This window comes from Scyliorhinus canicula, chromosome 1, assembly GCF_902713615.1.
Source record: "Scyliorhinus canicula chromosome 1, sScyCan1.1, whole genome shotgun sequence".
NCBI classification, from domain to species: Eukaryota; Metazoa; Chordata; class Chondrichthyes; order Carcharhiniformes; family Scyliorhinidae; genus Scyliorhinus; species Scyliorhinus canicula.
The window spans coordinates 269,666,747-269,679,738 of NC_052146.1; the positions used below are offsets into that span (position 1 = coordinate 269,666,747).

A 12,992-nucleotide genomic window follows, 5' to 3' on the forward strand; every position below is an offset into this window, starting at 1 on the left:
AATGGCCTGTTCAATTATTGCCTTGATCATCGTCTTGGTCATCAAACGGTAACAGTTATATCTTTCATGGAGCTCTGTGATGGGGTCTGTCACAGTGTCATCAGCCACGTCTTCTGCACATGTGCAGCTTTGAAAACTCATTCCAAAACTGGGATCCAACTTATACCTTGAATAAAAATGTGCCCGGCCAAGCAACAAAAAGGAATGTAAATACTCTGACTCGTCTCCATTACAAGGCAGTGAAAAACTGTATACTGGGTGTCGTGTTAGGTACACTGGTATAACACTGACTGCAACTGGATGCAGCTTAGATCAAAAAGATACTCCAGACCTTGAAGTTAGTTCAATCAGGTTTATTGAACTAATAGCACAGTTAGCACAGTTCTCTGTGAGTTTGACTCTCTGCTAACTTAAGTGTGGTTACTCTGTCTGACTGAACCAGACTAGCTCTTAGCCACGTGGTGGAAGTGTGAGATTGTAACAACACCCTTGACTGACTCTCTAGATGTTCATCAGTGGAAAGAGGCGGAGTGTGAGTGCCTCGTGTCTTTTATAGTCAGATCCCACCCCTGAGTGTCCTGTCTGCCTATTGGTCATGTCCTGTTCTCTGTGTTTATTAGCTGCTTATCTGTGCCTGCCTGTATATCATTATGTGTGTGTCTGCATATCATGACACTGGGAAGATGGAAAAGCCTAACTTTAATCCTTTTGGGGAGACAGAATATTTTCTTTGATAAATCCAGTTTGTTGTGATGCCTTGCAATCGACATATGTGCCGATAGAAAATAAAATAAATCATTTTTTGCCCGTCTAATTGCACCCAGTAAAGAAATGAGAGATTAACGATATATTAAAAATATATTAAATTATACTGCAAAAATGGGATCTTTTTCCATGATACCAATAAAAAACAACCATTGATTTGTATTTGACTAATTTGATGCACATGTAACTATAAAAACTCAAATGTTCCTGCTTTCAAGTCAATTGAAATCATGTTCAGCGAACATAAACATTATTCATTTTTTAAAAATACATTTAGTGTATCCAATTCATTTTTTTCCAATTAAGGGGCAATTTAGCATGTTAAATCCACCTAACCTGCACATCTTTGGGTTGTGGGGGCAAAACCCACGCAAACACGGGGAGAATGTGCAAACTCCACACGGACAGTGACCCAGAACCGGGATTGAACCTGGGACCTCGGTGCCGTGAGGCAACAGGGCTAACCCACTGCGCCACCGTGCTGCCCCAACAACAATGCTATCTAATATCACCCAAGTTAGAGAGGAAGCCTCATTGGGGAACACGTGACCGAGACTGCACATAACCCTGTTTTCTGCACTGAGGCAGGAAACCCGGAGCCCGATCGTAGCCGTGTGTAAATTGCCAGCTTGGCACCTTGGCAGTGCCCCTGCCAGTGCCAAGCTGGCACCTCAGCAGCATCAGGCTGGCATCCAGGTGGCACCAGCAGTGTCAGAGTACTCCGATACCCTGGGAGACCCCCATGAGTGCCATTCAATCTGGTCCCCATTTGTGGAGACCCGTACTGAACGGTACTCGCCCAAGGTCTCCGAGGCAAAAAGGGATATATCCCAACATCTCGGGTTCCTCGAGAAGTTGCTTATTAGAGTGAGGATATCTGTCTCGCTCTAATATGCAGATATGCCAAACGCTGATCCTGCCCACAATGGGCACGATTCACATTGCAACATCTCACAAGATTGTATTAGATCTCGCGAGGCAGTGCAAGTTGGGTAGAACCCGAGAATAGGGTCTTCCAGCTTCTATCGGCCACGGTGCCTGACTACCTTTCGGGCTTTTAAGTTTAGAAAGAGTCACCTTTTTACCTTTTCTTTATAGAATTATGAATATCTTCCTGAAAGTTAAAGCTGCACAGCAGGACTGCAACTAAAAAACTGAACACAATATTTTGTTTTCCAGAATTGTTGAAATCTACAGTAGAAGACTTCAAGGTACTATTAGCTCAAATACAATTTGGATTTTTATTTCCTTATGTCGGTGACCTTTATGCATTACTGCCCTTTGATTCTCTCTTAATCAAATGCATTACCTCATTTATCAATATGGTGACCTACCTTTAAATTTGTACAATCCAAACCTTGCTTACAACAGATATGGGATCACATTGGATAAAGGTTGCAGATTGGGTGCCCATCCTGTATCCACTCAGTTTTCCTTTCTATTGGTGTCATGGTTCGCACAAGACCAGGCATACTGGCAAACCAAGCAGTAGATGTTAGGACTATCCAGTGATCTAGACAATGATCTGTATTGGAATACTCATAAAATAATCTATTTTTAAAAAACCACTTTTCATGTAGTCCCCGAGGCAGCATAATCCTGTTTCTGATTTTGGAGTTGGTGGTGGGGAGGGGGAATGGGGATGAAACCCAAAACTGCCCTGAGCCACATCACCTCTACTAGACTATCCAGTTTGGATGCAATGACAGGCACCCCAGAAGAATCCTGAGTTATCATAGAATCGGAGAATCCCTACAGTGCAGAATTGTTTGGGTTCATGCCAATGCTGGGCAAATGCAATCAAATAAGACATCCAATAACTGTTACCATACAGTGCAGGTACCTCTGGATTTGGTCCTGCAGTAAACCAGCAGGTGGATTTTCCAAACAGGCTTTCTTCAGAGACAGTTTGCTGGGAGTTAAACAGCTGTTGTCTGAGATCTAAAAGCCAACTCCCTACATATGTTTCAGTATCTCCTTAAATATGTTTCTTCCATTGGATCTTTCCATATTCTGACCTAACTTCTTGAGAACTGCACTCTCCCAGATTTAATTACCTTCATCTTTGATTTTAGCTTTTAGAGTTTAAAACCAAACTAAACTCAGTTTATGAACAATTCTGTGACACCTCTTCTTCACACATTGTATCCCTTCTTTTGAATCTTTAACAACCTATTCAAGATTATTTGTGTTCTGTTCTCCATTGTTACTAACTTGATCATAGAATCCCTACAGTGGGAAAGAGGCCATTCAGCCCATTGAGTTGTGCCAACCCTCTGAAAGAGCACTCTACCCAGGCTAACTGCCCCACCCACCCAGCCCTATCCACCATAGCCCCATAACCTAACCTGAAAATCATTGCCTTAGGTAAACATCTGTTTATAGTGTTGCTAAGCTCATCAATGTATCAAATACACTACTTCCATTCACACAGTCAATTTTCCCCTGCCTTAATTATCTTGTATATTCCCACAGTTTAAAATACGTAACCAGAACATTACCAGCAGGAATGTTCCAAGTTCTTGATTTCCCTAATTTTTCAAAGCAATATTTTCAGGGCAGGTTTAAAATCTGAGGCTTTGTTATTCTCACGCTCAAGCATAATGAGGCCCATGAATAGCGGGAGAGGCCAAAACCGAGATCCGCTCCGGCTGCCAAACAGTTTGCGATGCAACCAGCCCGCTCCCTAAGCCCTATTTCTATACAATTAACAAGAGCCACCCCATATCCAACTGCCTCGTATCGTTCAGTGGCCTCCCCAGCAAATGCTCATGCTGGTGCAGATTAGTACTCCTTTCAAAAAAATGTCAATCTGGCAGAAGAGCATCTGTGGGGAGCTGAGGAAGTGAGTAGCCATCTTTACTCACAAAGAGCCCGGGTGTGCAGGACTTGCCACTCCAGTTCTCAGTGAGGGACCCTCGGCTGGGGGTGGGGGACCCCTGGCGGCGGGCGGGCCGGGAGTCAGCCCGCATTGCACCAGAAAGTAACAGAGGCATCATTGTGGTTGTGCAAAAAGTTGTTTACTGTGCTGTACAATACCCATTCCTGATAGTGCCGCCCCCTCACCCCACAAACCCACCCCCCCATCCCCTACCCCAGTGCCCTTAGTGATCCTCAACGTGCCTGGCCCTCCTAGCTCCACCACTACGTCTTGGTGTTTCCCCAGGGTGCACATCTGAGGTAGAGGCAGCCAACTGCTTACCTTGCCCCATGACCCTCGTTGCCCCTGGTGAGCGTCCTCCAGGGCCAGAGGGCCACAGCTCACTTGCCGGCAGCACTTGCACAGCCGTGCCGCCCTGTCCTGTGTGTGTATTGGAGACGTGGCCTCATAAGAGAAGTGGAACTTCAGGGAGCTGGTTGCCACTCCATGGGACGAGTCCGGCCTGGCACCCAGCATCCCCTTCTCCTGATCGGTGCCCATAGTGCCCTGGGGTTTACCTTTGGACGGAGTACAGGTCATTTGAGCCCTGGCTGCCCCTGCACCATGGTGTTGACACCCTCAGTGATGCTCCTCAGTGACTGGGACATGCTCTGCAGCATCTCAGCCATGCCCATCTGCGACTGGGACAAGCTCCGCAGTGCCTCGGCCAGATCCCATCTGAGAGCGGACATGTCCCGCAGCAACTCATCAAGGTCAGCCTGGTATTGGGTGACATCCCTTAGCAAGGCATTCATTCTGCCTAGACCCCCAGGCATGGCCGTCACCGACGACACAATGCCTTAGACACCTTCATGCATGTCGTGCACCAGGCTCTCCACTGCAGTCGCCACCCTAGCAATGTTGGCCTCGGTGCCACCCATTGCCGGCACCATCTCGAACGCCTGTAGCCTGTGGCTGGGGTTGGCTAGGCAAGTGCAATTTAAATGCTGCTCGACCTTGTTAGCGGGTGGGGTCCTGGCAAATCAGCTGGCGAGGCGTTATTTGCGGCAAGAGGCTGGTGAAGCCTCGTTAAGTGGACCAATTAAGGTTGAATTATGTTGCTGGTTTCGCTGGGCCGAACACCAGGAAACGTGCGGCAATTCCCGCTCGCTACCATACTTACTGTTCCTTTACTGTTGCTGAGTAAAAATCCAGGACCTCTGACTCAAGCTGTGGGTGTACCTACACAACACAGACCGCAGCATTTTAAGAAGGTGGTTCACTCTCACCTTCTCAAGGGCAGTTCGGGAAGGGCAAGAAATACTGGTTTTGTTAACGATACCCACATTCTGTGAATTAATAAATAAAAAATCAACGCAACCAACTGTATCTATCCTATTTACTGCCTACATAACTATTTAGCCCTTTTATGAGTACCCTGTTTCACTTTAATCTCCTTTTGGAAACAAATTAGAACATGTCCTTAAAGGAGTCTATATACTATGGGATAAGATGATTGCATGTTTGGCAGCCCCATTGCCAAGACATGAAAACATCCTTGAAGGCGAACATTCCAAAGTTACTTTTGGTTATAGTTTGTGGAGACAATCCCTCTTTCATTCTCCACGCACTGCAGGTGTAAGTCCACTGGGAATCTCGCTTTATCGTTTTATAGAAATCTGATGGATCTCATTGAGGTTATGCTAGTCCTGATGTACTTGCAGCAAACATGCATGGACTTAAACTAAGCTAGGAACTTGCCCACTTGGAAGTAATCATAATTATCCACATTGCCTTTGGAATAGGATCTTGGAGAACTTCCTGGTCCATATCATTGAAGATCTTAATTTCCAAAGTGTAGGAAATTAAATAAAAATGTTAATCATTGGTCCCAGAATGAATCTTCAATACGTATTTTAGTAAATTCATATCTCACAATTTAAGTCATTATTCACTCGGCATGGTGGTGGAGTGGTTATCACTACTGCTTCACGGCACCGAGCTCACAGGTTCGATCCCGGCCCTGGGTCACTGTCGGTGTGGAGTTTGCACATTCTCCTCCTGTCTGCAAGGGTCTCATCCCCCACAACCCAAAAGATATGCTTGTTAGGTGGATTGGCCCCTTAATTGGGAAAAAAAAATTGACAACTCAATTTTTAAAAAAGTCATTATGCACTCATTCAACACAACGTTCAGTAAACTCCAAAACCTCACAATGGATATTTGTAACGCCATGCCTAAACTCCTCATTAAAAACTGTTTCCAATTCCATAACGACTAAAAAGTTGACATTCCTTCTTTTTGAAATGTTCTTTGAATGATGGGCATATCCTGCTCTTTAATAACGTTTGACCATATTATCCTTGCATGGCTCATTTGCAAGGATAATTTACACATTACATAGAAAACTTGCAGCACAGAAACATGAGTTACTGCCCATGATAATTCCTCTTCACCCACTCCATCCCGTGCTCGATCATGTACGCAACAAACCTCCCCGTAACAATTTTTACATATTTGCTTTTAAAGGTTTTTCTTTTATGTTTAGCATGCCATTGACACAAAGTGACCAGAGGAAATATTCTCCTTGCATCCATAATTCAAACATAATATTCATATGCATTATTTTTCCAAGTGGTCCTCTAACTTTGATGTACTTCCAAACTGTCCATTACATTCAACTTGAATGCCTCCTTTCATTCATCCTCTCTGTTGTATCAAACACCTTGGGCGGGATTCTCCGACCCCCGCGCCGGGTGGGTCAGAGAATCGGTTGGGGGGGTGGCGAATCCCGCGACGCCGCTCCGACGCTGGGCTGCCGATTTTCCGGCGACCGGAGAATCGGCGCCAATGGTGCCGGCACGGTCGCCGTGGCGCCGGCTGGGGACCGCTCAACGCGGCCCCCCCCCCCAACCCCCGCCGGCAATTCTCAACGCTCAACTGGCTGAGTTCCCTCCAGCATCGTTTGCGTGTGGTCCTACCCTTGGCGGTCATGCTGCGCGGGCCGTCCTGGTGTGGGGGAGGGGGGATCCAACTCCATGTGGGGGCCTCCACGGTGATCAGGCCCGCAATCGGGGCTGACCAATTCGCGGGCGGGCTAATCCCAGGGTGGGGTGGGGGCGGGGCTGTGTTCCTCTGCGCCGGGATTGTAGGGCTCCGCCATGTTGCCCGGGGCCGGCGCGGAGAAGGCAACCCACGCGCATGCGCGGACCCGCGCCCACCATGCTGGCGCCCGTATTGGCAGCTGGAGCTGCATGAAGTGCTCCAGTGCCGTGCTCGCCCCCTGTGCAGTGCAGGATCGCTGCTCCTAGGAGCCAGATGACGCCGTCGTAAAACGCTCCGGCATTTATGCTTGCGTCAACACTTAGCCCCATTATCGGAGAATCCCGCCCCTTAATTTAGCCTTTAGTTGCAAGACATGCATTCATGTTTTTGTAAATAGCAACATATTCCTAGAGTTCAAAACCAAAATGCTGCAAATGCTAGGAATCTGAATAAGAAACTGCCAGAAATACTTATCAGGTCTGCAGTATCTGTGAAGAGAGAAACAGAGTTAACATTTCAGGTTGATGATCCTTCCCCAGAACTGTAGCTATTTGTTGGGGGTGGGCACTGAAAATCTCTCCTACCTTTGTCCACTATAGTTCAAGAACGACTGACCAAGCAAATTGCTGTGGCCATTACAGAAGCTTTGAAGCCAGCTGGAGTAGCAGTTGTCATAGAAGCAACGTAAGCATTCTCTTTATTTTATTTAAGCCTACTTTTTTTGGTTACATACTGTCTATCTTGTCCTTTTGGGGCACAGAGGGTAACATAGGCTTTGCATCTATAAAAAAAAACTAACGTAAATGATTTTTACATTAGTCTATTTAAGAATGGGTCAGATGAAGAATGTTTGTATATACTTATCCATCATAAACGGAGTTGCATTCCACAGAATGATTAAAGACAGTAAACTCCCATTGTTCGTGACCCCTTCTATTGCAAATTTGTTCATTCGTGTGAATGCAGTTGTAGACATAATCATGGTTCACAGCCCCAAAACTTCACTCATCTGCAATTTAAAATGTTGAACTCTCAGCTTTCCCATATCATTCTCACAGCGAAAGCGCGCCCTTCCCCCTGTGGCCTGGAAGTAATCACAATAAAGTTCGATTTTGTCCTCATTGACTTTGCACTGAGATCAACGGGTGCAGAAAGTTTAGCTGACCTTTCCCCTCCCTAGTTTACCATTACTGAGAAAAGTGTTGAACTGCAACAAGAGCCCAGCCCGAATCAGATAAACACAGCACAGAATAGCAAACAATTCTGGGACATCACAGTTTGATGGCTGAACAGCTAAGCAGTAACGGTACATATGTGGAGAAACCAACCACACAAAATGCAAAATGAAGCAGGAAAAGACAGTGAATCTTTTCAAGTGTGTTTAGAAATGACGCTTAAACAGGTAGACACAGTTAACCAGTCTGTTCATGGAGTTCATGCTCTAAATTAGATTAGAGCTTCATGTGGCCTTAACCCCTAAATGAACTATAAAACCATTTCACAATAACGACGAGAGGCCTCATGTGAACCAGATTAATAGTGGCAAGGTAAGAGTAAGGGGCAATGACCCAGCAATCTTTATCGCGCCAACGTGAAGAGATAACTGTAGCTTTAATGTATATTTAAAATTGATTAGTAACTAATTTAAAATGTTGTTCATACAGGCACATGTGCATGGTGATGCGGGGTGTGCAGAAAATTAATAGCAAGACCTTGACTAGCACAATGCTCGGAGTTTTCCGTGAGGACCAAAAGACAAGGGAAGAATTCCTCACACTGGCAAAGGAGTAGAAGAATCATTCTCATTCTGTCTCTTGCTGCGATATTAGGGAAACCTGCTGACCTACCATGGGAAGTGGATTACATTGAAGCAATAACTTCTGTTTGTCCGAACATTTAAAAAACAATGTTGATTCATGTATCATGCTGAACCGAACAACACATTAGGTTCAAGTAGGGACCAGGATCTTGTCAGGATTCTATACAGAAATAATTTCCTTTATGTTCTTATGCAGGGGAAATGAGTATTTATTTGTGTGTGAAATTGTAGGTAGTTGTAAATAACTAATTAAATACTTGGTATCTAATTTTACTGTTTCATTTAACATCTTCTGGCTTCATGGAAGCTTACCTTTAATAATACAAAAATGCTTTAACCAATAGTGGCAGATCTAGGGGTAGATTCTCCATTGCCGTTGCAAGTTGCAGCATCGACCGGAAAACTGGATTGGTGACTTCCAGCCCCCACAGGCAGCGGCAGCAAATTACACGCCCTGCATCGCCGGAGACAACCAGCCAATCGGTGCTTTGCATCTGTTTGCATCAGATTAACGGGCTGGAAGCCCAATTCTTCATCCTCCCCCGTGAGGGAGGAGGATGCCCCTACTTGTCAGCGGAGTAGGGGGGAGGGGGGGGGGGCATCATCAGACCACCCTATCGGTCTGCCCGCTTAAATGGTAGTCGGATACCAGAATTCCAACTGAATCCGGCAAGCTCTCCTCCGTGCGTAAATTTGCATGGAGAAAGAGAGTGAATCACACCTGGGAGGCACTCTTAGCACCAACGGAGACCAGGAGTGATCGTCTGTCGGCAAGAGCACTTAGACTCCAGAACAGAGAATCCAGCCCTTAATGTTTATTGGCAGCTGATTTGTTTAATTTACTGGGTAGGGAAAACTGATTGACAGCAAGTTCAGACAATTACAAAACAAGAAATATTCAACAACTCTCAATGCAACAATCTTTTTTGCTTGTTAAAAAAATCAAAACTGGTTGGGCAATAGCCTCAAACTTCAGGAACCTGGGAACTAATCAGCCCAGATTGAAGAATTGGACATCGTCGCTGTCTCTTGACTTCAAGGCTCTCAACATGATTTCATAGAATCATAGAATCCTTACAGCGCAGAAGGAGGCCAATTGGCCCATTGAGTCTGCACTAACCCTCTGAAAGAGCACCTTTCCTATGCCCACTCCCCCACCCGAGCCCTATAACCCCACTTAACCCTACATTCTCCATAATCTTGAGCTAGTGAAGGGAAAGATTAGTCAGGTTTTCTATTACTGGTCACTCAACTGATTCTAACTAAGGAAGTACGGGCAGTATTCGCTTTGATTGTGGTTCTGTGCGCTGTTGAATAGTCTGTCAACAATCAGTCTGGATTATCTCACAAAGAAATGTTGATTGATTAACTATTGGAGAATAGCAGTTTTCCAGGGGAATGTAGCTTAGTAAAAAAAAATGTGCCTTCAGGAGAGGAAAAGAGAACAAATTGGAAATAAAAATGCTGTTGTTTCATATGCGTATGTGTATAAAATTATCAACAGTACTTCCAATTTCATTTATAATTTACCATGGAGCATATTTTAACGCATCCATATATTAGAAATTGCAACTTGTGATGTTATACAAATGGGGGAGAAATTTGCTTTGGCGATGGTGCAAAATAGGTGCTGGCAAATTAGCAGCTTATTTTACAACCCACACATACTTTCAGTGGCCAATTCTGTTTCTTTATTGATTTTACAGTGTGAAATGGGCGGCCATGTTTATCACCTGTTCCGTGTTTTGTGCTATCACCTGTTTTTTCCTCCTATCCAAGATGGATTTTACCCCAATGTGTTTTTATCAATTCTTCTATTCCAGAATTTTAATGAGGATGTTACTGTGTTTATTTAAAATAGGTAATTGCCTCCAATAAAAAGCAGATAAAATAATTTGATACAAGCATGCTAAATACATTTTCATGGATGTTTTTGTCTCAAAGGGGCAGCATGGTGGCACAGTTGTTAGCACTGCTGCCTCACAGTGTCAGGGAACTGGGTTCAATTCCAGCCCAGTCTGTGTGAAATTTGCACTTTCTCCCCGTGCCTGCGTGGGTTTCCTCCGGGTGCTCCGGTTTCCACCCGCAGTCCAAAAATGTGCCGGTTAGGACGATTGGCCATGCTAAATTATTCCTTAGTGTCCAAAAGGTTAGGTGGGGTTATGGGCCTAGGATGGGGGCATGGACCTAGTCAGCGTGCTCTTTCGGAGGGTCAATGCAGACTCAATGGGCCGAATGGCCTACTTCTGCCCTGTAATGATTCTATGATTCACTGTCTTAATGTTGCATATTACAATACTAAACAGAAAATCAAGCAAACTCAGCATTTTCTTTTCTTGGATGAATTATCTACTAACAATAAGTTTTAAAATTCTTATCATGCACGTTTTTTGCAGAACTTGGCATTTATTATTTTGATGTAATCCATGCATTTATGAGTAAACAGGAACACCATGATCAACACAGCCCATACTGAGATCAACAATCTATGGTCAAGACTGAATACAAAGCAAGAACTTGCATTCATTATCCCACCTTTCATGATCTCAGGATGGTACAAAGCACTTTCAAACTAATGAAGTACATTTGAAGTGTAGTGCGACTGTTGTAATGTAGAGCGCACAACCATCAATTTGTACACAAAAGCTCACACAAACAGCAGTGCAATACATGATCAGATATCTGTTTTAGACATTAGTTAAGGGATAAATATTCTTTATGACAAGATTCTTTTGCATACGCCCAGAAGGGATTTATAAGACAGCACCTCTGATGCTAAAGCAGTTCCCCAGTATCAGCCTAGATTATGTGCTCAAGTCTCTGGAGTGGGGTCTGAAGCAGGCGAGAGTGCCACCACTATACCGAGACACCACCTGTTAAAATAAAACTTTTCAATGATATTGCCAACTAGTGCTTTGCAATTAGTTCATATTTCAGAATAACACTATGGCCTTAACTACTAATAATATGTAAAATGTCTTGAAGTTAGAAATAAGCACTTCAATGTTCTGTCAGGTACTATGAGCTAAATGTTCTTTTCATGATCCCATTTGTTGTGTTAAGTGATAAACATTTTACATTGTCGTTAAACCATTTTTCTAAAGGATTTGCTGTCTTTCTGCTGCAGTTATTTGATACGGGATGTCAGTATGTGTTGCTGTACCACATTCTATATATTATAGTCCTATCAATATGAAATGAAAAAAAAAGTTTAGTTATTTAAGAAAAGCATAGGATGGGATTCTCCGGTCCCCCAGCTTTGTGTTCCTCGGCCACGCGCCGTTCGTTGGCAGCGGTATTCTATCTTCCTGCTTATCAATGGGATTTCCCATTTTAACCACCCTACACTGCCATGAAACACACTGGCGGGGTGTGCTGCCAACAGGAAAAGTGAATCCCGACGACTGGAGAATTCTAACCATACTATTTATATTTCTGGAAATGTGTTGTGCCTTTTTAAATGTGTGCAATATAAAAGATTTAGAATTGGGGATGCTATAATCAATGAACATTTGTGAAAACATTTAACACAGAACTTTATTGATTCTTTTGCTCATTGTTTAACTTTGTTAAAGTATGTGTGCCAATTGTATAAATATGCCAAAATAAAAGTTGCATCAATTTAACAAGTTATTTTTCATGATTATTATAATTAGGATAATTTATGTCCTTCTCAGTTATACGGGTCATTAGAACTTACTTATAAATTGTACTTTTTCATTTAATTTCAAAAAAAATTAATTCATGGGATGTGGGAGTCACTGGCCGGGACAGCATTTATTGGCCATTCCTGATCTGGAGTCATGGGCGGGATTCTCCCCTACCCGGCGGGTCGGGGGGTCCCGGCGTAGCGGAGTGGCGCCGAATTCTCCGCACCTTTAGGGGCCAAGCCCTCACATTGAGGGGCTAGGCCCGCGCCGGAGTGGTTGGCACCACACCGACTGGCGCCAAAACCAGCGCCAACGGCCTTTGACGCCCGGCGCCGGGGCTGGCCGAAAGGCATTCGCCGGTTCGCGCATGCGCCGGTGCGTCAGCTGCTGCTGACGTCACCACCTGTGCATGCGCGCTGGGGGATTCTCTTCCCCCTCCGCCATGGAGGGGACCGATCACCCCCCTCCCCCGCCCCCCCCGGGGACCCGCTCGCGCCGCCGTTCCCGCCGCCACCAGAGGTGGTTCAAACCACAGCGGCGGGATTGGCCTCTCAGCGGCGGGACTTCGGCCCCTCGCAGGCTGGAGAATCGCCGCAGGGGGCTCGCCGATCGGGGGGGGGCGTGATTCCCCTAAGGGAGAGGGTAGCGCTGCCAAGGGGCAGTGAGTTCTGCAGGTTAGGGAGTTTGCGCGAAAGGTCTGGAGGGGGTTCTTAGGTTACCGGGATACACCCTGCTAAAGTGACTGCTGCTTCCAGATGTGGGAGCAGGGAGTCTAGCGGGTGGTGAAGATCAAGGAGAAATGGGAAGCGGAGTTGGAAGGGGAGATCAATTGGGGAGTATGGAGTGGGGCACT

The 12,992-nt window shown here is 45.1% G+C and overlaps 1 protein-coding gene across 1 annotated transcript in view; it reads left to right on the top strand.

Annotated features, from left to right (window-relative positions):
• The window catches only part of gch2 (GTP cyclohydrolase 2), a 54,372-nt gene extending 42,257 nt beyond the window's left edge, over positions 1–12,115 (top strand). Inside the window, exons 4-6 of the mRNA XM_038813110.1 lie at positions 1,945–1,976; positions 7,270–7,354; positions 8,335–12,115. Of these exons, the coding sequence (XP_038669038.1) occupies positions 1,945–1,976; positions 7,270–7,354; positions 8,335–8,461 (244 nt within the window). The 3' untranslated portion in view covers positions 8,462–12,115. The remainder of the gene's footprint in view (positions 1–1,944; positions 1,977–7,269; positions 7,355–8,334) is intronic.
• The last annotated feature ends 877 nt before the right edge of the window (positions 12,116–12,992 follow it).